Source organism: Mixophyes fleayi, chromosome 3 (assembly GCF_038048845.1).
Source record: "Mixophyes fleayi isolate aMixFle1 chromosome 3, aMixFle1.hap1, whole genome shotgun sequence".
NCBI classification, from domain to species: domain Eukaryota; kingdom Metazoa; phylum Chordata; class Amphibia; order Anura; family Limnodynastidae; genus Mixophyes; species Mixophyes fleayi.
The window spans coordinates 271,442,733-271,469,450 of NC_134404.1; the positions used below are offsets into that span (position 1 = coordinate 271,442,733).

Genomic DNA, 26,718 nt, shown 5'->3' on the forward strand with positions numbered 1-26,718 from the left:
GGACACAACCACTTCTCAGCTCTCCAAGCCCTGACAGACTACAGAAATAAAAGGGACACAAGAATCAGAAGTAGATTTACAAGTAGTTCTACTATATTTATAATAGTTTAGGAGGAAGTTATATTACCTGTAATTTACAATAACTATTGCCTAATTGATTGTATTAGAACACCCAACATCACTAGTTAGGAGATTTTATTAGTAGTATCAGAGATTCAACACATCAATTCCTAGATTGTTTCTTTCCTTGGCTCTCACTTTATATTTAAAATCATTAGTAGCAAGATTTAAGTTTCCCATAATTACTTATTTTCCTCCACTTTACAATTACATTCTCTTATTTGGTCTTTCCAGTAGACTCCTTACCTTATAACTATAGTTCCTTGGTCAGACAAGTGGTTGGGAATTTACAGTTACCTGGAGTCCAACAACTTTAAAATAGGAAAAAAAAAAAAAAAAAGTTGCACTTATTTGTAACACTGCACATATACTTACTGGAACAGCCTCCCAGAGGCGAAAGAAGCAAACAGAGGAATTTAAACATGAAATACATTTGAAAAAAAGGGTAATAATCAAAGAGTATGAGATTATCGGGATCAAAAAATAAATAAAAAAATGGGCACACTAAATGGTTCTTAGTCAATGTCCAGTTCTCTTTCTATAGTACAATATTTTCATTTCAATTGTTTCTCCTCCTTAGGCATATACCAATTCAGACATTAATATCTATACGGTCTCATCTCCACTGCTTTTTACCAAGTGATCCCTATCGCCGTCCTGCCCCATGCCTGTCAAACAAAACAAATACACCATCTTCAACATTCCTACACAGCTAAAAGTTAGTTCTCCAATCCTGTGTCATTGCCACTATTCATGTTACTTTTCCACCATCATTCCCCACCTGACAATTCAATCACCTCAAAAGTATTTCTTATATCCTCCAAATTTCAGCATTTTACCTGAACCCTAAACAATGCTACACAAGTTTATTTTTCTCCTAATGTACATATATCTCCCCAAAGTGCTCTTTGTTCTGCCAAGGATTTACCACTTTAAAAAACATTCCTCATCACCACTTCTGCCTATAAGTCTTCTCCTGTGCTGTAGCTTTACTAGGAATGCTGTCGGTTCTAGCAGATTATACCATTATCCCTTTACCATATTCCCTACCTAACAAAGTTTTGATGGTAAGCTTTCCTGTGTCTCCATCATCTGCCTCAGATTCCAATGGTTGGGATAAACACAGGATTAGGCCGAGAATAAACCATAAATAGGAAAATGGACATACTATCTGCTATCCGTATACTACCATTATCTCAATTATACCTCTGTATTGTTTATTAAATCTTATAGTTGTGTCCACACCAAAAAAGCAGGGTATCTAGTCCAAATTTGATGGGGAAAAGCATGTTGTTATCTTTAACACAAGGTAGTCCTCGATTAGTTCTATTTATTTATTTTTAAATCGTATCCAAGAAGATTACTAAAGTTACATTTAAATTTTTATTTTATGCACTAGCTGTTTGCTAATTTGTGTGTTGCAAAGGCCATCCGTGTCTTCTGTCAAGTAATGGCACATTAATTGAATATTCATATGTATAAACACTATACAAATTATTAATAATTGACATTTGTCTTTGAAAAGCAAAATGCTATTCTACATTTTTCTAATACTTTACAAATAACAGCATAAAGCTAAAGTCATAAGTCAATTAAAATGATCACTGTCCAGTTATTACTATTATTACCATTTATATAGTGCCACTAATTCCGCAGCGCTGTACAGAGAACTCACTCACATCAGTCCCTGCCCCATTGGGGCTTACAGTCTAAATTCCCTAACACACACACACGGGTCAATTTGTTAGCAGCCAATTAACCTACCAGTATGTTTTTTGGAGTGTGGGAGGAAACCGGAGCACCCAGAGGAAACCCACGCAAACACGGGGATAACATACAAACTACTCACAGATAAGGCCACGGTTGGGAATTGAACTCATGACCCCAGTGCTGTAAGGCAGAAGTGCTAAACCCTGATCATCTTTCGAAGTATAAAAGCATGCTGTCCGACAGGGCTCTGTTAACTGCATTATGCTTTTAAAATATGTGAATAGCCAGCGTTGGCAAAAGATTGATATGCCTGCAGGTGTAACAGCGGTTAATTCTTGAGAAAACTGCACATTACAAGAGATAGAACCTAACTTAGGCGTCATTCACAGCTGGCTCTCCAGCTCCTTTGCTGGGGACTATTAGAGCTGGTTCTTGGTAAATACAGCTCCAAAGCACAGCATTCTAACATTGGCCTGTTACAGTGGCCAGATGTTTAGGGTTTCACTATTATGTGGATCTGGCCATGGTAATGGAACAGTTTAGAAGAGCACAGTGTGTTAGAGTATCTCTGGGGACACTGTTCTTGTGGCTCCTGTAAGATGTATTGGAGAGGGGAAGGAATAATTATCCAATAAAGATGATGGGAGGGGTACAGAATGTCCAAGTGAGGTGGGTGGCACATGAATTAAGAGGCAGACACAGGCCACATGAATGACAAATTGCCTAAGCTGGCAATGTGATCAGTGGTGTAAATTATTTGGAACAGTTATATATGCTGCCCATTATTAGATATGATGCAGTGTTACTTGACAAGCAACATTATCATACACTAAATATTTTTTGCATGGCTAAAAAGAATTTTTTTTTTTTTTTTAATTGCTGGCTTTTCATGGGGTAATATCTAAAATATCACATGTTTGTGATGTTGTAATATATGCAAATTGCCAATTACCTATTTTTACAAATTACATATTTTGCAGTACATGTCAAATGCGTTAAAGTCGATAAAATATTTTATGTACCACAGGACAGTTTTACAGTATTATATGACTTCTCAAGAATGGGGAAAAATAATTTCTAGTGCAGCATTAGCACATAAAAGCCATTCATATTCTTTATTGCATTCAAATATTTCTGTAATTGCCGCCGAATCCCCCTACCATTAAAGAGTATCACAAAGTGCATCCATATCTGTGAAATAATGTAAAGGATAAAATAACATCTCAATATAAATTGAGAGTCATCTGGTCCAACTTTCATTACAGCTATAAATAAATGTATATGCGGCCTTCTTGGATTACAATAATGTGGCTCCGGGGACGGCAGAATATATAGGAGTCTAATGAGTGTTGGCAGGGCATATATTTACCTACACTGCTGGCATAGATTGTAAGCATGCGAGGTGGGCCTTCTCACCTATCTGTTAGACCCAGTTTGTTTATTAGTTTACTGTGTTTGTCCCCAATTGTAAAGCTCTACGGAATATGTTGCCGCTATATAAATGATATCCAAATTGTAGAACAGCTGGGTGGTACAGGATGGACATTATAGGGCCTATTCAATTAGCCACAAGGTTCCATAGTAACCTCTGAGGTGCAAGCAAACATAGGTAAAGAGCATTGCCTAGAACATCACACAGTAACATAGAAGGAGGTTACTATGAAACCTCACAGCCAAGGTCCTAAAATCAGACCTCATCTGTGAGTCTCTTCCCCCAGCTGTCTTAAGCTCTATGCCTTAAGAAAAGCAATACTATGTATTTACAATTAAATAAAGCTTTATTATTCTCAAGTTAACCAAAGAAGAGGTCATGTAAAAATGAACACTTGATATAAATGGTTGTGCGTTTGCTGGTAATCCTATTACGGGACTCCGTTACAGTCAGGTTCTGACTATAGTCAGTCTAGAGGCTCAGTCAAGCAGGTGTTTGTTTTGTGTTAACTCTGTAAAATAAGAAATGTTTGGTGCTTGAGTCCTTCCATAAAAGAGCAGTGGGAGAGAGTCAAATCAGCTAATGCATTCACAAGGTGTATAGAAATGAAGTCAGCTCCCTGCTCCTGAGTTTAAGCAGCAATAAGTAACTGGAGAATATGTATATAAATGGGCCTGTCACTTAAATGATGAGCATGTTGCTGTGGCTGCCAAGCAACACTGTTACTGGGAACATGGAAGGAGGAGGAGGTAGCCAATGAAAACTGTTACGCTTCTTTTCTTATAAGCAAGTTAAAGATTAAAAGCAACTATACTGCAGTTCCCCATCATGCACGTTTCATATATAAAATATAGTGTATAATAGCAGATCTTATGCCGGATGATGCTCCATTGAATATACATAAAATAAAGCCAGGAGAAAATGACAATTTTCTTGAATAGCATAAAAAAAATAATTACAAGAAATATGTAAATTGTTCTGCCAACATGCATTTGCAGCAAATTATTCTATGTGGTGGTTAACCTCAAGAATAGTGGGTGAGCAGCCGACGGGGATGAATAGAGGATGGATCATAGGGTGATGGATGATGCTAATACAAGCTTAACATTACAGTATATTTTTGCATTAATAAAAATTAGATGCCAATTTTTAGGGTTTATTTTTCTTTAAGCATGGCAGGAAAATGCACTGTTCTCCCCTTTGTGTCACAAACTGAAAAATCCATATTCCACAATTCTTACATTGTGGGTGAAAGGAAACTGTAGAAGGGTAAAAAACTATAATGGCAAAGCATAGCATGTCAGTTTTGCTTTCTGTGACCTGTGAATGAACCCAAATCAATCTTTCAGCACGATATGGAACAAGTAGCATGTTTACAATCATTGAGTTTAGCAAAACACATAAACAAAAAAAAAAAAACACACAATCCAGCAGTTTTGGATATATTATTTAGCTAAATATTAGAGTTAACATGTTTAAATATCCAAAGCACATATACTTCCTGCAAGACAAAGGATGTGAAATTGTGGGTATCTCAAAGTGGTTTGTTGCTGAAGTGTGGAGAATGTGCTGTGGGAGGAGTATTTTTTGTGTGTGTTTCTGCTCATCGTAGGGTACATTTTACACCATTATGAGGCTTATGCTACAGTAAATTGTTGTGCAGGTAACAAAGGATAGAAAAAAAGGTGCGATAACAGGCAAGATGGTGGAAGTACCTATTCAGCATCTGAACTTGTGCCTCATCTTCATGAAACTTCTGTGACTTTACCTGATGACTATTTACACTTTTGATGTGCTCTTGGTAATTGTATACAAACATGAGGACTAATATTTACAAAGAGTCACCTAATTAGAATTTGTATTTCCTATCATATTATATTGATATAATACATGAATTAAAACAAGACTCCCTACATAAAGAAACAGATATTAGAAGCCAATGCAAAGCTTTATGACCAAGACGGGGTGCTTTTATATTCCATTGGTATTGAACATTTCAGTACTCTAATAAAATAATTTACATTTTAAAAAATTGCTTGCTTCCACCAGGATTGTTTTATCCAAAACTGCCCACTCCCATAATGTCCGGGAGACTCCCGAATTCTGGGTAGCTCTCCAGGACTCCTAGGAGAGCAGGTAATTCTCCCGCATCCTGCCCACTTCCTAGTGAAGTGGGCAGGATGTGATCCTCAATGATGCGATTCACAGAGAATGTCTGGCTTTCTTTCATATTCACTTTCTTCTTGGAAAGAAAACAATTTGTGAGATTGTGCACAAGGCTTGCCAAGTCATCTGGAAAGCAAGGTAATGCCAGATCTTAAAAAGGATATGTTGAGTGATCAGTGATGGGTTTATACAAGTGATGCATTTTTCAAATGGTTATGGTGTTTTGGATGGCAAGCACTTCCAGATACAAATGTTCTCGCACTGTACTAATTACAATTGTTGATGTAGCAAACTATGGCAGCTCAGACAATTCACTCTTCAGTGGCTCTGTAATGTTGAACTTTTTTCCATTATTTTTGAAAGAAAACAATTCCCTCATGTATTTGTTGGACAAATATACAACAAACATCCTAAAAGAGGACTTGATATACCAAGTCACGTCTTTAGTTACCAGCTTAGTTGCATGTCATTAAGTAAAATGTACCTTTAGTATACATTTAGATACATTCAAAGGAGCAAGGTCCATAGAATTAAGGAAGACTTCCCATGTTTATATGGGAATAGGAGTCATGTGTCCTACATAACTTTGTACACCAAAGAAAATGCTACAATTTTGAAGACCCTTTACACAAACAGACCTAACATGGCCAGCTGTTATGAATCAAGTACATGCCCTTGAAATAATTGACTAGTTTACCAAATATGCCAAGCAATATAATGAAATGTAATCATGAAGTATAATATTGATCAACACTGTTTTACATTTGTTTACATAATGTTCTTTAGTATTTATTATACAGAAGTGATATTTGAAAACGTTTACATAAAATCAGATCAATACCAGAATATTGTAATGCAATTGTCTATCTTTTCCGAGTTCAGGGGTATTAGATGTGTGCTTCTATACAAAGTCATAGGGAGTTCTAGGTACAGAAACCATAATCAAGGACTGCAGTAAATCTCTTCTAGTTTTACTACAAATGGATTCAATGTTGTAATAGTAATGGCATGCAATGCCCAATATCTGCCAACCTGTAGGCAGGGGCGGATCTAGACTTTATGTTTAGGGGGGGGAGATTTTGCATAATCACGCCCCTCCTTTGCTTTGATTGGCTGGCCTGCGTTAACCCCGCCTTCTGCCCGTGATAGGCCCCGCCCCCTCCCATTGTGGTCGCCGGCTGGGACCTAGCTTTTTGCTGCTAGGGGGGGGGGGAATGCCCCGATCGCCCCCCCTGGATCTGCCACTGCCTGTAGGAAATGTTGGGGATTTCCAGTGCCTTCCTATCCACCACTCTGAGTGCCTACAGTGTGTATTTTTGTAATATTTCACAATATTAAGGACAGTACCTTTTCCAACATACCATCCTAGTCTGTAAATATTCACTTCCAGCCAGGCTTGCTATTTGTAGAAATCACCATAGGCTGGCAGTCAATATAGTAAAGTAACATTGCAGACTTTTGTATGATTGAGTATTAGCTACAGTATTTATGTATTAATAATTGTGTATATACTTGTAATAAAAATGTCAAATCTAAACCCATTACAATAGAATGGTTTAGAGTGTTACTCAAAAGATTCTTTCCTTTAGAAAAATCAACTACAGCAAGTTATCATAATATAGTAGATAGTTGAATAATTTATAGCTTATTTTTTAGAATTGCACTTTAAATGGAAAAATAAGGATAAATCACTTGAAATTATATATAAAAAAAATAGTCGGAAAAAAGATCCTGTTTCTTTGGGGTCTCATTCTGGTTGGTGGTGTCTCCTCTCATTGTGTTGAGGTTAGGGACACTCAATTTCTAGAGATAGAAGTGGAGTAGTCACCATTGAAAACAACCCAAAGCACCACAGTCTAATATTTCTGAACCATACAGACTCTCCCAACACATTCAGGAGATCCCTAAATAGTGGGTGAACTCTCGAATGTCCGACAGTCTGGCTCAGAATCTAAGGCCAATCAAAGAAGCAGTGGGCGGCATACAATATAGCTCATGAGCTGAATCACAATCTTATATTGTGTGTGCAGAACAAACTAGCAAGTTATCCTGAAGAAACACTGGTACATAGCTGTCTACCCTCCGGGAATGTCTAGGGACCTCCTGGACTCCCGGGAAGAAAGGCTATCCTGCCAGATCCACAATGTGCCTCAAACTGCCATGACGCATCACAATGTGCCGGCATCCCCCAAACTCCACCAATAGTGTGCTGAACGCTGACTAAATCAGTGGGGAAGGGGCGAGGGGAGAGAGACAAATGGAGAAGAGGGGCTGAGAAACCGAAGAAAAGGGAGGTGGAGAGAAATCAGGGAAGGGAAAGTGTAGTTAGAGAGGAGGTAGGTGTTCAGGGAGACCGGAGAGAAATGGGGGAGTGGGACATAGAAAGAAGGGGGCGAGAGAGAGAGAAACAGGGGACAGAGAAAGAGGGGAGGTGAAATGACCTGTGGGCAAGTGGTAGAGAGAATATGTGAGAAAGGTAGTGACAATGGTTGGGGAAGAGGTGATATACACAGATAAGCTACAACATTAAAACCACTGACAAGTGAATTGAACAATATCTCATTACATTGGCACCAGTCAAGGGGTGGAATATATTAGGCAGCAAGTGAACAAGCTTTTTGTGAAGTTGATGTGTTTGACAAGGGCTAAATTGTGATGGCTAAAGTAGTTCAGATCCTTACGCTTGCCCATTTTTCTTGCTTCAAACAGCTAGGTCAGAGCATCTCCAAAATTGCAGCTCTTGTGGGGGTGTACCTGCAGTGCTGTGGTTAGTACCCATTAACAGTGTCCAAGGAAGGACATCCAGTGAACTGGTGGCAGGGTCATGGGTGCCCAAGGCTCATTGATGTGCGTGGGCAGCAAAGACTAACCCATCTGGTCCAGTCCCACAGAAGTGCTACTGTAGCAGATTGCTAGAAAAAAAAAAAAATATTGGCAATGATAAAAAGCTGTCAGAACAGAGTCCATCTCTGTTTTCTGAGTATGGGCTATATAGCGGCAGACTGGTCAGAGTGCCCATGCTGACCCATGTCCACTGCTGAAAGGGCCTATAATGGGCACGTGTGTGCCAGAACTGGACAGTCGAAGAATGCCGTCTGGTCTGATGAATCACATTCTTTAAGATGTGGATGGCCAGGTGCGTGCGCATGGTTTACCTGGGGAAGAGATGGCACCAGGATGCACTAAGGGAAGAAGGCAAGTCAGTAGAGGTTGAGGTTTTTTAGATGTTCTGGTCAATGTTCTGCTGGGAAAAACTTGGATCCTGGACCTTACTTTGTCTGCAATAATGGTACGTGACAATGTACACCTCATCATGGCAATGGTATTCCCTGTATGCAGAGGCCTCTCAGCAGAAGAATGCAACCCGCTACTCATGTTTCTTGAATCTTCTGCAAAAATTGTTCAGGAATGGTTTAAGGTGTTGACTTTCCTTCCAGAATTCCACAGATCTCAATCTGATCGAGCATCTGTGGAATATGCTGGAACAAGTCAGAGCCATGGAGGTACCACCTCACAACTTACATGACTTAAAAGGATCTGCTACTAATGTCTTTGTGCCAGATACCACAGGACACCCTTAGAGGTCTTGAGGAATCCATGCCTTGACGGGTCAGAGCTGTTTTGGCAGCATGTTGCTGGAGCTACACAATATTATGGAGGTGGTTTAAATGTTGTGGTTGATCAGATACAATATAGAAAAATGTGGCTGTTGTGTATAAGCAATAGCTTGAAAAAAAATCAAGAGGCCAGAAATAAGGCTACTGCATGGAATAAATATTTATTTTATTCTGCAGTGTTGTCTCTTTCATGAATATGTTCCACTGCTAATTCTGGACACAGACCTGGGCATCACTAGATATGCCCGTGGGTGGAGGCTACAGATGACTTTTGGGTGGAGCAAGTAACTTCCAATTCGTGGGTGTGGAGCCTAGGTGTTCTTTAAACAATCTCCCTGAAATTATTTTTCAAAAGTATGTATGTGCTCAATGCCTCAGGCAAAGCTGAAGTGTAGCAACATTTTTTTAAAAAAAAAGTCTGTACAAGGCCATAACTACCACACAACATGCAGCAAATGTCATCTGTCATGTAATAATGATTGCAGCTCTTGTTTTACTTCAAGAACAGTCTCTGGTTCCTCTAAATTTCTCTGCATCCATTTACCTTTTCTCATTTCTTTCCCAGTTTTTAGTGGCTCTCAGTATATACATTTATCATATTGCTTCTGTGACTTCTGTTATTGCAGATTTAACATCTGTGTCCAAAAACTTGTAAAAAAAAAATATAGCAGGTACTAAGAAAATGGTGAAGTCTTTGAATTGCAAACAAGATAACAAATGGTTTGTGTTCTGGAAGAGTTAAGGGGAGTGCAACTACAAATTACAGGACATTTTCTGAGCTGTTCACAGTAAAACATTAGCACACGGCCTGTAACTCTGCTTCTGAAACACATAGCACTATTGTGCAGCCCACTGAGGGATGCATCTTCTCAAGGTAGCAATTTTGCTTGTGTCTTGTATCTGGCATGCATGTTTAGAACATTTACTTTAGCAGTTCTATATAGTATTGTTTGAGAAATGTATAAGTACATTTTCTATTAAAAGTTTACTTTTGCACCAGTTATAAAACACGCAAATTGTATTTTGTTGCAGTGTTTTGAATTTCTTTGTAATATTGGCAGCTACTGCCATTAAATCCTCATCACATTCTCAGACCATTTTTAGATGTTACTGTAGGAAAAAGAAAATCCATGATCAGGTCAGTGATGGGGAAACATCATAGTAGGACTAACAGTCAAGACAGACTGACACTCCTGATCAGTCTGTGACCATAAGTAACAACTTCAGTAAGCCAGGAGGGTCTTGGTATCCTTCTACTGTAGTGAAGGCAAAGAGCAAAGTGGCAATACTACAGCTACCCTAATGCTGTAATGTGTGTTAATATGCTCTAACAATTGCCCATGACATCCAAGCCTATGTACTAGCCTGTTAACACAATATAAAAGTAAGAAAAGTTAGAGGGGGGCACTTTCTTTTCCATTACAGATTAAATTTTAAAAAAGATGCAAACTTGCATATTTTCATGTTTATGTCCCTTTAGCCTTATACAATCGAAAATCTATATATAAAAAAAAAAAATTAGAGGGGAATATCAGCACATAACACATATTAACTGTCGATGCCAGAGTTACAAAAAAACCCTAAACTGGCCTGTCAAGACCAAGTAGAGGTGAACAAAATGTGTTTATATGAATGTAGCGAGATTTGTTTTGCATTGTATTAAGCTTCTAGTACATTCAAATTATCACAGTGAGCATCAAATGGTGTCCTATATGAATAATTTTTTTGCAATATTTTTCCTTATTTGAAACGTTTGGAGATATGCAGATTAATCCAATTTGTGTTCAATGAAGCAAACAAAGATAAGTTAAATCCCCCCCAAAAAATGGTCTAAAAACGTTGGCTTTTCAAATTTGCAAGCCTTTTAAAATGACCTACTGTACTCTACTCCATCAATTTTCCAAGTGAAAACAAAAGGGGATTAATTTTTGGATCCATCTGGAACTATTTTCTGCTTGAAAAAGTTCACCATAGACAAAAAGGATACATGTAATGTTTGTGACTACAAGTCATGTTTATAATCATAACTAAAAACACAACTTAAAAAAAAAAAAAAAAGCCTTGAAAACTAGATTTTTATTTTTAAATAAATAACCAATTTTTGTCTGCAAAGCCTTTTGCTCTTTGATAAATCAGCTCCTTAATGTGTGCTATTCTCGCATAAGAGTCCGCTAGACTAAAGAGGGGTGTACTTGCCATTGGGTTTGGGATACAAAGTTGTATGCCACAATATGGTTTGGGGTCCTCGGTCAGATATTCAGTGCACACTATTGGGAACTGTATCATTTGGGGATTCTAAACAATATTACTAGAAAATAAAAATAATTGCTTTCCATTGATTTTGACCAATTATTGCTAAAAAGTGTGTCTGGACAATTATATGCTAGGAAACCAAATTAAGTATTGAGTATTTAGTTGGAATTCTATATATCAGCAATGTTACAGGTCATGCACCAAATAACCAATGTGCCATAGGTGGCCAGGGCATGGATGGCCGTGAGGCAACACCATCGGGCCAGGTAATTGGGACTAAGACCCCAATGTGTGTCACAATGGATCAAAAAGGTTGTGAACCACTGGCTGTCAGCTCCATATTAGAGTAGTATAGCATATTGTAGTACAATACCCTAATGATTTCAGCATGGGAGAAGGCAAACTATTTTCTTTAAACTTTAATAAAAACATTTTTTTTGGGAGGAATAAGGACTTTTAAAAGAAAAATTACTTCACAATATTATTATACTCGACAAAAGTTACAAGGATACAAAAGTGTTTTGTTTTTTTTCAAAAGACTGATAAATATTGATCAATTTGTCGACAGAATTGTAACAACTCAGAATATTTAAAATTGAAGGGGGTGAAGGTATATTCTAAATTCAGACTCCCGAATAAAGTATTCAGCAATATTATAACTGCCACCTCTCTGTAACCAAGGTTATTAAGTCATTAAAAACTTACCAACCCCTGGGCAGCTGTAAGAGAGTACCAAAATCTTGAAACAATGTTTTGTCTTTGAAAGAATGGTCCGATTGATGAAGTATGGAATTGGTGACCGATTTTACATCACAATATTTTGAGTGCATTTCCCATAAAGAATGTCACACATTATGTTGAATGCATTTTTTTTTTTTTGTAACAGTTTTGTTTAATTCATGTAGCATGTACAGTAATGATAGTTTTGATTGAAGCTTGTTGATTCAATCTCTAGGACGTGTGTAAATCTTTCTGTGTACTTGCACCCACAAAACGCAGATATCAGAATGGATTTCGAAATTGAAATGTAGACAAATATTTTATACCACTATCTATATGCAAAGTGGGAGTACTGTTAAGAATACACGACAAAATATTGTACATAATACCTTAAAAATATAAAAAAAATAGGTATGATTGCAATTACCAAAGTAAAGGCCCGCAAAATGTAATTAAGCAAAAAGTAGCAGGAGAAGGATGAAAACTGGCGTTTAATCATAGAGAACACAAATTTAGGGTTTCATTTAGATCTAAAAAGAACAATTGTGCACCTTAGCAAAACCATGTTGTGCTGTTGGGAGGGAAATTTTAAATAGAGTTCAGCTAGGACACGCCCTCATCTCAGCTCTAAGGGGACGATTCAATTAGATGCGAGTTGTCTCACACCCTTTATTATTTCCACATGGAATGTGTCGACTCTCCTAGAAGGCGAGAGCAAAAATTAACAGAATAAGCCCTATTTTTAGACACCATCATCATTGCGGGTCTTTTATTTGAATTACTCTAGGCACAATCCATGCATAAAAAAAAAAAAAAAAAAAAAAAAAAGGCAGAGTGAACTTGCTGAAGATGATCATGAAACTAAAACAAAATTTTAGAACAATCAAAACATAGCTGTGCTTGATAGCATGAGTAAACACCTAACATGCACTAACTGAATACACATGGAAAAGATCCAGTTTTTTTCTATTGGGCCAAGTGGCTAGATCAATTCTGGATCATACGTGTTTGGAAGATGACCCCACAAACTGCCAGTTAATAGGCATCCATTAATAATCTGATCACTTTACTACTGAATAACGTTTTGGATGATGTGCTGCAGTTACTCCGTCTGTAAGAGCTGTGTGTCAATAGCTGAATCTAAGGTCTTACACTTTTTTTTTTTTGAAGTTCACAAAGTAGTTGCAACGTTGGTAGGGGCATTGTACCCTATGCTAGTCAATAGAACGCTGCTCTTTTTGTAAAAAGACAGTTAGACCTTTATTCATGAGTCACAAAAACATTGTGCAACAATGCTTATTTATGTTTAGACACGACTGTCTATAGAAACAGGTTTCTTGTACTGTACAGTGTAATGAATGCATTCATGATTTTTGTGGTATTAAAAGGGTTGTTGGGCCTCATTTCTGCCAGCTTTTTTCACCGGAAAAAATAAATAAAAAAATCCCATGTCGAGTCAGAGAAAGCATCTTCAAATACAAAATTATAATTACTTGTATACACAAATATTACAAATCCTGTGCATCGCACAGTTTGATCATCCCATAGCATCCAATTATGCAAGTTAGGTTTTTCTTACCGTTCCCTGGTGAATCTCAGGGAATGCAATATGGCGGGTCTCTTCTGTCGCAGATTCCAAAGGTGTAAAGTGTCATCCGTCAAGGCACTCACAAGCGCTCCCTTTTAATAAAAAAAGCCAAAAACAAACGCATCAGCTCTACAGAAAATGAATACGTTCCAATTAAAACTACCAGCTTGCCAATTTTTTTTTAATCACAGTTGTTGATCAAAGAGTGGGCGTAAAGAACACCGCCATAACAAAAGATCTATGGCCCCCTGGAAGCGAGGCACCACTGACCCATATTCTATGTCTATAGCAATGAGAGGTCATCTTTTCAGAGATGGCAGATTCTACTAAGCAGAGACGTAGAACAAATACAACATTTTCCAAGAAAACAAAAAAGGTAATCCGACAAGCAAAGAAATTTAATACACTGCAATTCTCACAGTAACCCGACTAATACAGTGGCTACTCCTGTAAAAAAATAATAAAAAAAAAAATGGAATTTTCTTAATGCTGGCACCCTATTGCTTCTTTGTCAAGTGTCATACAGTTGGCTGGTGCTTCTCTACCTCACAATAAGCTCCCAAGAACGATCATTCAATGTATTGAATCCACTTAGTTCTCCATTACATCTATGGGTTTTAGAAACCCATAAAAAAAAAAAAAAAAAAAAAAAAAAAAAGTCCATTATAAAATGTTGTTAAAAGTCACCAAAACTAAACTCATCAGGACTAATGTGAACCTAGCTGCAATATATCCCAATATATAAACAGAATATAATGATTTTAATTTTGTAGGAGGTTGTGTATTTTTCCCCAATACGTTTTCATTTTAAAGCAGACCTGTCATTCCAAACCACATTAGTGTCATTATTTATTGTATAGTCGATTGTGGATTTTTCAACTACTGTGGCAGAGAGCATTTTTAAAAAAATTACAATGTCATCTGTACTCCATCTCCCCTCTGCTACAAATGTCATTATCATAATCATAAAGTAGTAACATCACTGAGGTAGACACGCAGGGACTGGGGGGCAGAGGCATATTACTGGACCGGTCCCACCCATAGTGGGCTATCTTGGGTTCAGGGACTGTGCTACCTGCAATTTTTTTCCCTTTAAAATGCTGCTAATAGGCTGCTGAGCGGAGGGGAGCCCTCAGGCTAAAATTTGCCAGACAGCCCCTGGGAAAGAGAAATATGCTAAAGAAATAAATTGAAAAGTCTGGAAATATATATCTGGAAAAGCATTAATCACTAACTAGCATGATAAAAGCGGTTTAAGTAGTAGCAATCCGTAAATATTAGTTGATGGACCCACACAATTTCAAAATTGCACTTTGTGAATAACTTAAATGAAATTAATTTTTACATAGTGTAAGCAATAAAGACCAACAATAACTGTCATGTATGAGCATACCTGTCATTTTAAGAGAGACTGATGTCCCACCTTTTTTTGACGTTTGAACAGAAAACGGTTATTAAACTAGATGGACTGATTTCTGGCTCACCAGCTTCAGTGCAAGTGCTGAGTAATAAGACCTGCCAGACTAATACAGACTCGTTCGGGGTATGAGGACTACTATTTTTATGCGTTGCCCACAACTGGTACATACTTACTTTTGTATTCGATGAAAAACCTCTTTATTATTTTATTAAAACAAGTAAAAGCAAAAACTAAAAAAAAAAAAAAAAAAAAAAAAAAAAGTAGTCATTCTGTGTAAGTGGTATATTGCATTTGATATTTTCGTTAACTCAAACAAGTCCTCCTGATGAAGCACCCTTAGCCAAAGATGTATCACTTCTCTGTTAAAAGACCCCCTCCATCATCTACTGCCCCAAACATCTGCCACTAATACAGCTCATTCTTCACTCCTCTCCCAAAGAACCACCCTTTGTTTCATCCTCCTAATCAAGTCCCCAAAAAGAGGAACAATGCAGAGTCATTAAGGAGAGTATTCCATGGGTGGGGATGTTTAGTGATGACATGCTTCATCAAGAGGCTAGAATAGTGGTTACTGAAGCTTATAGTGATAAATTCTATAGTCATTTTATTGTGCATATTAACTATTTAAAATGAAGAAAAACAGTGCATACTCTAACATCTCAGTTTTAGTTTCACTTTAATTTATGATATCATGAATCTTACGGAATATTGTATATGGAAGCAGTGGTCGAATTGGAAATTTAGAAGTGGCTGTATAGGAAGTGAATGGAATTTGATAGTTTTACCATCAACGCAGTAGGAGAAGTGGTGGTATGCTCTACTACCATATAACAGCCCACTTCAACCACTGTATGGAAGTATATGGACACAACTAATCCGTGAATATAAGTATATAAATATGGATTCTGGTTTCGGCTTTAACGTATAAAGCCAGAGAAGCCCCTACCAAGTGCTTTCCTGACATTTGATGAAGCCTGAAATCTCATTCCACAGTGAAACTTGAAAGTGCTTATATGAGCCACTGCTTTCAATGCCAGGACACGGGTATTTATAGCAGTGATGGGCAACAGACGAACCTCTGTGCTTTCACTTTATAGTTCCTTCCTGCTTTGTCAGAATTCTTCATTACAGCTCATAGACAAGTGTTGAAATGTCTGCTATGTTAATACTGAGAGCGTCTTTCTTTGAGTAAATGTATTGTTTTATCTTATTGCGATTAAGGGTCATGTGTGACCCTTTAGGAGGGTAGCAGACGTCACCTTGCAGCTCCTGAAGTATATCAGGTTGCACATCACTGATTTATAGGGTGTAAGAAGCGCGTTCCTCTGTCACATAGGGGGTATAAAGAAGAAAAAACAACAAAACAGATCCAGGGGAAGAGGGGGGGGGGAATAAAGGAGATTGTCCTTTTCCACTGTCCCTATGGTAGAGATTCATGTACTACATTTAGTTTAGTCTCTCCCTTGGTGCCCTCTCCCCTCTTATGACCCTCTCCCACTGGCATCCTGGATCCTTAACCCCTGGCTCCCTCCTGCCCCACCTCTTCCAGAAATTCAGTCCCTAGCGTTCTTAAAGAAAAAAATTGCAAACAAATTTACATCAAATTTATATTTTATTTATTTTCATTTCTACAACACAGCAGGCAACTGATGTGAAAAAAACAACACCCCCCTGCTCCCAAACCATAATAACCAGAGACCCCCTCCTTCCCAAAAAACTCTGAAAGCCAGGAGAGGGAGATCACACATACCTGTATAAAATTGAACAGGAGATAACAAAAGGAAGCAAGAGAGGAGATGCATAAACCAGTGATGTCAAAGGAGAGATTAAAGTGATTCCACTAACCTCATTAATCAGGAACTGAAGCTGGATTACTGTAGAATCACTGTCATGCTGGCAATAGCACTCAACTCCTGGCCGACCAAACCTGACATTCATTATGTTAAGGAAGAACGGCTTTGGTTTTGAAGAGAAAAAAAAATGAAAAAAATATAGTATTTTGAAATGACAAAGGGAAGAACATAAAATAGCTGTGTAAAATGCCAGGATTCAAGGTTTCTTTTCATCAAAGCAGAGATTATGCTGCCATGAATATCCTGAGCCAGAAAACTTCATTCAAAACGTAAAACTTTAGCAAAAAAAAATAATTGTCCACAATTAAACTATTCTCCCACATATTTTACAAGTGCAGGAACCGATGCAAAATAAAATAACTAATTCAAAACACTTACCATCAATAATTAACCATGTTCAGTGAAGTTGTCATGAAAACAGAAGCAGACCTGTATACCTCCCAACTTTTGAAGTTGGCAATTGTGACAATGTGTCCTGTTGCCATCCATAAGGGGACATGTTTAGCGCTGGCCAGCCCCCAGCCACCTTCAAAACACCCTTCCAATGCTGCACATGCCATATGCTCAGTGCTGAGCAGCAGTGAACAGGACATGCCTCCCAACTTCCCCATCGTCCAAGGTATGCATTACTGCAAACCTTCCATTGTGGCCCAATTTCACCTGGTCCATACCACCAAACTCTTGATTTAGGTCTGACAGTCCTGATTTAAGGGCCGTACCACCTCTGCAGTGGTATGGCCCTTAAAATCGGGACTGTCACACCTAAATCAAGAGTTGGGCGGTATGGACCAGGTGAAATTGGGCCACAATGAAAGGTATGCAGTAATGTCAAGTCAAAACCTCCACAAGTAGTTTATTCTTTGGTAAATGAGCCGTGTGTATGAATCTATGTGGTCCAAACTCAAAATCAACACAATAGTAGATTTCCTACTTTCCATGGTTCATATTGGTTTCATATCAATAATCTTTGTACAGTCAAAGCCCCAGTTCACATTTTTCAAGCGACACTGAAAAAAAAGTTTTTTTAAAAAATAACTTCTCATGAAGAGAAAAATAAATAAAAACAAACATAGAAGGCAAATTCTTTGTCTTATTGTGACAGTTTGTTCCAGCATGTACATTGTCTACACTTGGTTAACCAAAATAAATAAATAAAACCACCACACAACCAACCCATATATGTTCAGTCAAATAAATTAACCTGGAATGACAAAAAAATATGTAATTTATCCTAACCTGAGCCAACATCTCTCTCTCCATCAATAGATATCAAGAAGTTTGTAGGCAAATGTCTTCCACAGTTCTCAGGGTAAAGCTGCCAAATCTTAGTTATTTAGCATAAAAGTCACCTATTAGACCACATAGTGACAAATATTGAAAACATAAATTTTGGGTTGTAAACAATTGACTGCTGAAAGGTAACCTCCCAACACCACAACAAAGCAATAAGCCTAGTTTTCCAAATAGCATTTTAGGTCTATTACCAAGTAATTTGCTAATATATAGCAACTGCTACACATTACAAATCAGACCCGTGCACGCATGATCCATACACACACCCTGCCATTACAAAGACATGTACTATATTAACATTTACAGTAATTCACAACACCACAAGACTGTACCATAACAGAATATAATACAAAATACTGTGTGAGGAAATGTTAAGTAAAATGCAGGAAAAGGTCAAAATCTGGAGATCTGGGAAAGTTATAGACAGGAAACAATGACAAAAAGAATCTGAACCTCATGTATTATGGTTTTAACATGAAACCACATGATTAGTTGTGTGCCATCCAGTAATCGCAAAGTAAATGAAAAGAAACTAAGGCATAGCAATTTCCTGGACAGTGCTGCCCTAGGTCAGGGTCTCTTGCATAAAGTCTTACGGTACTTTGCATGCAATGAATTAGAATGAAACCTTGTTCTATGGTTTTAACAGCTTCTGATGCTTTAGGACACAAGGCTAAAAAGGTAAAATGTCAGCGCTATTAGGTCTCTGCCTGCACAGACTAGCAATATGGACACAACATTACATGACAAGATGCTGCTGCAAAAAATAGTTACAATAGTTATGACCAATGAATGCAATATGTTGGTAATGTCTGAAAAAAACAGCATCTTTATCCATGTAAATAGTGCTTTGTAATAAGGCCACCTTTCAGGGGGTACACTGGGTACCACTGAGGGGCCCAAACAGACTTGAGGGTCTGGACTGACTAAGGAGCCCACTAACCTGCCTGCAACCCCCCCCCCCCCCCATACTGAATGTTACAAAAATAAAAAAGTATCAATTTTGTTTTACTTGGACTGCGGTGTGGCAAATCCTATATACTTATAGATTTGGAGCGAGCTGTATGGTTATTGGGTCACCGTGCAGTGCGCTCCCAGTCCACAAGTGTCTGAGAGGCATAGAACTGTCAGAGTTCAAATCAAGAAGAGTAGGCTGGAGAGCTGTGAAACATGTCTTTACTATGAGGTATATACTTAGAACTGAAAATGGCTGCCGGGTATTTTTCCTGTCAGCCAGCACTTCAAGGTTGGCAAGTGGATGGCAGTAATGTTACTTCTATCAAACACATAGCATACATCTACAGGGTACAGTGACGTGTGGCGAAGAGGTGTGCAGGGGGGTGGGTTGTGATGTAATTTTACAATGATCTACTGTGTTCACTTATTGCTCAGCTTTCCATATTTCATGTACGTATTATATTTTCCCAATCAGGCCCCAACATTCCAGGATCCAGACAAGAAACCAGCGACAGGTTGTGAAAGATGCAACAGGTAGTAGAGAATACAGTTTACCAAAAGGCTCGTCCTTTACCTTTTCTAATTTTATTTCTGAACATCTTGCTCTTTTCCTCCCCTTATACCTTAATTTCTTCTATTTCTCAACTTCCTCAAACTCCTGTCCATCTCCCTGCTGAGTTTCTACCTTCCATCTTACTCACTTCCTCCCGGTCACCTTCACTCCGCCTCATCCTCATTCCACAGACTTTTAGGATAGTGAGAATCAGCTTGAAATACAAAGCAGAGTCCAAACCATTAATCTTCAGGGAAGTGAAACCTTTATTTTCTAATAAGATCGGGAGCAGTTGGCAGGGGGCACAAAAGAGGTGGTTTGGCGGGCCACAGGCACCCTGTTGCCCTATGCTGCTGTAAGGATTTGGATAAACCATACTGAGATGCAAGAGGCAGTTTTTTTGCCTGCAGTGAAACTGCCTGCTTTTGCATATAGCAAATACTAGGTACAATTCTAGCTCAACCCTGCAATATAGGGTTAAGCAATAACGCAGCCACTCCCTCCCCCAACGATAAGTGTTTGCACCTATTAAACTTGCTCCCCTGCAGATCAACATGATTTTGCAAGGTGCAAAATTCAATCTTTTAGCTTTATTTACTCAAAACTGCCAGTGAGGTCCTAACACCATTCGCTTGCATTTATATTAGAAAGCACTTTAAGACTGTACAAAATTGTAAAATACTGCTTAGAAAATATATGTTTTATCCTTCCCACCAATGAGATGCTTTCAAATAGAAATCAACTTTGCACATAAGATGCACATGCTATGCATGACATTGTCACTGTAAAATCAAACACAAGGTGACTGACTTCAGTGTCAAGGACAAAAAAGTGGATTCACCATGTTTTGCTATAGGAAAGAAGAATTGTTTGAATTTGTGGGTTAAACGCAATGCCCACAAGTCTATACACAAATCTCATACATGTAACTTTTCTAGTACTCTGATTAACAGCAGCAATATTAGGATTGTGAAATTCTTTAATTTAACGATATTGCAAGTTGCTCTTGGATCAGCTCAGAACGGTTGGGTACAAAAAGATATGTTCTGCTTTCCAAAGCCAAAAGCACATTTTTGTTCTATAGCAGCCAAACCCATATTGCAACCCTATATCATAAGAATCAAAGATTATCAATTCTGGTCAATGACCTACTAGTACATCTGAGATACACATACACGCGTTACTACATGCAGAAAATGGAGAACAAACTCAACTTGAACTAGAGATGGTCACTGGGCCCCGTGTTTTGGTTTTGTATTCGGTTTTGGATCTGGATTACCTTCGTGTTTTGGTTTTGCAAAACCGCCCTTGCGTGTTTCGGTTTTGTTTGGTTTTGTTTTGCTATTTTCGAAAAAAATAGAAACTGGTGGAGCACTAAATTAGGTTATTTTAGACCCAAATTTTTTTTAGATAAGTGAGGTAATTCAAAAGCTAATAAATTATGAAAACAGTTTAATCCCTGGTAGGCCGTCCTTAATTCGAACACTTGTCTGCAAATTATACAGACAAACCTGGTTGTCTACCTCCTCCATCTTTGATTATTGGCAATGTAGCCATCGTCTTTGGGTGTATATTACACCCTCCACTTGCAGTTGAATATAAAAAAAGCAGCCTGCACAGACTGTGGAACTGACCATTTCTTTGTATATTCAAATTTTTAAAGGCAGTTTGGTACCTGTCTGCATCAGATCCCCTCTCCACTAGGAGTAAAATAGAAAACTATTCAGCCGTTATATAATCTAGAATAGAAATAGAAATTGAGAAAGGCAATTTGGTATCTGTCTGCATCATAATCATCAACATCCTCATTAGCGCCCTCGTCACCTCCATAAATCTCCCCCTCATACTCTTCTAATTTCAAAGTGGCATCCTCAATTTGTGTATCACCGGCTACACTCGGGCTGTTCAGGTACACATCAGCAGACCTGCTGAAAGGGCCCTTCTTTATGGGTACACTAACAGAATGCTCACGATTAGACATACCACTGTTGGATGGACTCTCCACAGGGATTGGTGTCATTTGTGAATCAGAGCAAACATTATCCTCTAATGCCTTACTGTTATCTTGCAGCTCGGCTTCGACGCGTAACAGTAGTTGTGCACCAATTGTAGGCTCGGTAACTTTTTGGGATCTGCCACTAATAGCTAAAGGTGAAGGCCTCATTCTCTCTTTGCCACTGCGTGTGTAGACTGGCATGCTGGCAATTTTTTTTTTTTAATCGGCACTTAACTTTTCCTCAGTTACACTTTTTCGCTTCAACGCAGTAAATTTTTTTTTTTTTTTTTTTCTTTTTCGTTTTTTGGACTGATTTCAAAACACTGTAGTTTGACATCGCCTTGCTCAGATGACGTACTGGGAACACTAACATCAGGACTGGTGACAGAACCTGGTTGCTCATTTTGATCATATGTGGACTGCTTTGAATCCATTTTGAGCCCAAAGCACTGTGGAGTGCTAAAAATTATTTGGTAAGATACTGCTGACAGATAGTAATTTTGACAGCCAGAAATATTTATGCAGAATTATGGAGGACACCCCAAAAGCGATGGATTGCTGTGGAGGCGGGTATTTATAATCTTGAAGTATCGCAAGAACCGTGCCCCGACGACGTCACAATGACGTTCAGCCTCAATTTGGATCCGGAGCGGGCGGGAGAGTACGAGCTACTCAGCTCGGTACTCCGATACCCAAAGTTCGGGTGGGTTCGGTTCTCGGGAACCGGACCCGCCCATCTCTAACTTGAACCACAGACCACAAATGTACTAAGAAAACAGATAAAGGACAGTAGTAATACTCCCCTGGCCCATCCTCTATTTTGTGTAACATCTGTACGCACACAATCCATTTACTATAGTGATCAATAACCCATACTTCAAGCTCCAAACAGTGGACGTTATGCACAGTTAAGGTTCAATTTACTTGTGTTGTTCTGTCTGTTCTGCACTTTAAAGTGGAGACAGGAGAGAGATTGAATGTTTACTGCCATTTCTTCAGTGTTTAAAAATCACACCACATACAATAAATGCCTCTAACATAGGTAAACAGCACCAGTGCTATGCTCTTGGCCGGTCACCGAAAAAGGTTATGTCAGACTGATAACATGGAGATGTACATATCTCCATGTTATAACGTGGAACCAGCCTCAGCCTGGTTGGGGGGGGGGGGGGGGTGGGATTCCCTAGGGAAATTGGAGTCTCCAAAAACACGTGGGCAGCCCTCTTTAGCAAACGCTGGACATTGGATTCCAGGGTAATAGTATAAAGTAAAAATAAATATTGTGGTACTACAAGTCACAACGAACCTGGCAGCCATGGACATGCCTGCAGTAGTAGAACTACAAGCACCAGCTTACCCATGGCTGTCAGAATACGTTGGTGCTTGTAGGACTACCTTCCAGGTAGTTCTACAATACCTAAATGGGTACAATTATTTTTTAATCTAAGAAATAAGAAAATGAAGCTACCCGATCCTTACTAAGCCACAACATGTAGTAATTAGGTACTATAGTCAGAAGTGCACAAATCTGCATGTGCACTCTTTGTGGTCATATGTAATGCATATTGTGGGAATTTATGCTATGCATATGGGGGTACATCCAACTCTGCATCAGACCCATTGGTGCACACTTCAGAGCTTTTATTTCACAGACGTTATGCCGATGAGCACAGTAATAAAAGCAGAACATGTCAAATTTGCCCATATACATATTCTTAGAAACCGTAAGCCTGTGCGAGTTTTACCAATTAGATTTATTGCACAAACTAATCCATCTGTTTATGTGTTTACTAAAGAAACGCAAAAACAGTGACATCACTCAAGTATACCAAAGCAATAACAGCAACCTAAAGCGTTAAGGCAATATACTCCCTGACATAAGGACCACCAAGGAATTAAACATTACTGCCATACATACTAAAACTAATTAATAGTCATTGTTTAACTGGAATAATCCATACTCTTGTGTTTTACTACCAAAATAAGAACAATAAGCCATTCTTACAATTGGGAATGTGATTATCCTTCAAGTCAGGAGCAGAGCTGTAATAGAAATGTAGGCTTTTACAAAACGTATTTCTGTTGCAAGCTGTATACAAAAGATTACACTTGTTTCCATGGCAACTGATTGCTTTCCTCATTGCTGGAAAGGTAGGATGTCACTTGTGCTTTAAGAGAAGGGCGCAAATTCCATTTATTCATACAGTTTGTTTTCCCCAGTTGTAATAAAGTGGGTGACCCAGGATACATGCTTTGTCAATGATGACAAATCTTATTCTTGTCCTTTCCAGGGTACGCTCCACTGGCTAGAGGACTACCTCAAGGTCAGCGTACTGTGCCAACAAGTACTATTTTCGTTTAGAAAAATAACTGCATGAGAATAGACGATCAAAAGTTAGCCCTTTCATAAATACACTTCTATTGCTATATACAGTTACTTTCTGGAATGCATGCATGTGAAATGTTTAGGTGTTAATATGTGTAATATATTAGAAAAGCAACCATGTGTGGCAAGGTTGAGTGTCTTCAGAGTCATCTAAAAGCCTGGTATTTTGAGTGGTGTACAACATTTACTTACTCTCCTTGTGATCTGTTAAAAGGGGTAAACAAACAAATGCACCTTCACATGCAGAATCAGTGCCAGGAGTCTATTGAAAGACTTTCTTCCTTTTCAGAAGCAGATCTAGAAAAGGGAATTTTTGAATCTAGAATACCAACAATTTTAAAGGACTGAGACAAATTACTAATTTACATCACAGTCTATTACAGAGTGTTACCATCTTTGCAATATAATGTGATTAATATTAGTAAAGCAAGCTGTGTAGCAGTCATTTCTGTTACACAGTTTAACAGAGTTTTTACCTGTTGGGGTGACAGTTTTCAGCCAACGCCACGTAAAAAAAAAATTGTGCAATTCAATTTAAAAACAGGTAGGGCAGCCCCCACGCATTAACCATTGGTGCTTGCAAATTTTAAGGGGAATGAAGGGGGAGGGTTTAATGCGGACATCTATAATAAAAAAAATAAAAATAAAAATGCATTGGAATACATTTGTATTGCATTACACAACCTCTTGATAATATCTACATAACCGTACTTTTACTATATTTTTTTTTAATATACAATCTATACCATGACAAAACACATTAGTACATACATATTAGTACATACATAAATATATGCATTAGTGATCGTGTTTATTATTAAAAAAATATATATCTCTTCCATGTTATGCATTACTGAGAAACACTTTTTTTACATTACATGATTTCAGTAGTTTTCTTATGTTTATAATTTTTTGCACAGCCATGAGGTGCGAGATAAAACTGAAGATTTGACAGTTTACCGCGCCAAAGAATTGAATAGCTTTTAACGCTTCTTCCTGCCTCAACTTTCAATGGACTTGTCCACGATAGGACAGTTTGAGCAAAAAAAAAAAAAAATTGAATTCCCCCTAAATGTCTTAAATATATACACTGCTACAGAGCTACTACTCCATATATCAGGAATTTTCTGATCCTTTTTAGGGAAAATGCAATTTTACAAGTCATACAGTTTGTACTTTGGCTTGCTACTCAATGTATGGTATTTACTATATTCATGCCATTAAAGCAGACTGGTGGGCTTTATTTAAACAAAAAAAAAACCTGTGCAAAAGTGCATATAAGCATGTTCCATGCTGCCCACCACAATCCCATGTCTACCACCACCCACAGAGAAACACATGTACCAGAGCATTACAACACTCACTTTGAATGGATGCTTTCTTATTTTATAGTCATTTTGTCTCACATATGATTTTCTTATTGTACTGTGCAAAAGATCTGTATTTACAGAGACTACCCCGAGATGACAACTTTTCACAAAGTAAAGAAAATATCCAGAATGTGTCAGCATTTGGCTAAAAGTACACTTTCCTTCAGTGAACTCAATGCATTATTAAAACTACAGACACATTAGCACTCCAGGAAAAATACATTTGTGATGCTTGAATTCAAGTCACATTTATAAACTTTAAAGTCCTGTAAAAATAGAAAATAATTCCATGGATGGAACTTATTTAAAGTAAATGCCTGTAAAACACAAATCAAATTGGGGAAGCTACTGTATATGTAATCACATTTATCTGAATATGTAGATATTCATATAGGTATTGGTTCACTATATTTTATAGGTGTATACAAGCTAGCACTATATAAAGCCTTCTCTAATAAGGTGCAAGTGGCATGTGTGCTGTAACCCCCAGCAACCACTTCGATATAAGCTGTGAGATGTTAGTAAATATCAGGCTGATAAAAGACAACATTGTACTGGTCGCCATCTGTAACAGCGCCTATGCTCTATTTGCACCATTCTAATAAGTCAGCCTTTTATGGGCAAGCCCAGAATTTTGGAGAGCGAATGGCATATTAAAAAAAGGTAAAAATATTTACAGAATGGAAACAATCATATGATGCAACACTGGATGTGCGTGATCACAAATTTATACAGTAACCAGGCACAAAAGGATTAATGTGTATTTAGGTATATGTACAAAAGAAAATCCAATTATATTAAAATATTTCAAATTTATTAAGACTTGAGAAACAATGTTTTGTCCCCAGAATAAAGTGAAAATTTAAAAAAAGATTTCATAGACACTAATAAGTCAAAACTAAAATTTGACATTACATTGAAATATACTAAAGCCATGGGAACAGGAGAAACTGTATCGCACTATAGTCCAAACTGCGATTCACTGCTCATGTTCCAGACCCCGTGCACACTCAGAAGAGCAGAGTGAGCTGCTTCCATATAGGATCAACCAACATCGCAGCCCCCCCCCCCACCCCCCTCCTAAGGCTCCCACTGCAGTCACACAGGCTGGTCTATCACAAGGGATTGTATGTAGAAGCTGGGGAACCCTGGTAAAATAACCTTCACTGAACCTGTAAGTAAAAAGAAATGTGTAAGTCACAACCACAGCAGGGTACGAACCTATTTTGGCACATTTCATTTTGCAAATTTCAATACACAATTGCTATGTGCTGTATACAAACT

The 26,718-nt window shown here is 38.1% G+C and overlaps 1 protein-coding gene across 6 annotated transcripts in view; it reads right to left on the reverse strand.

The window, feature by feature from the left end:
* Positions 1 to 26,718, reverse strand: part of STXBP5 (syntaxin binding protein 5) — a 248,540-nt gene that overhangs the window by 161,178 nt on the left and 60,644 nt on the right. For 5 of the 6 annotated variants that reach the window (XM_075203587.1, XM_075203588.1, XM_075203586.1 and 2 more), the window contains exons 3-4: positions 16,872 to 16,953; positions 13,598 to 13,698 (exon numbers count right to left, since the gene is read on the reverse strand). The exons of the other annotated variant lie outside the window; for it this stretch is intronic. In XM_075203587.1, coding sequence (XP_075059688.1) covers positions 13,598 to 13,698; positions 16,872 to 16,953 — 183 coding nt within the window. The remainder of the gene's footprint in view (positions 1 to 13,597; positions 13,699 to 16,871; positions 16,954 to 26,718) is intronic. 6 annotated transcript variants of the gene reach the window in all.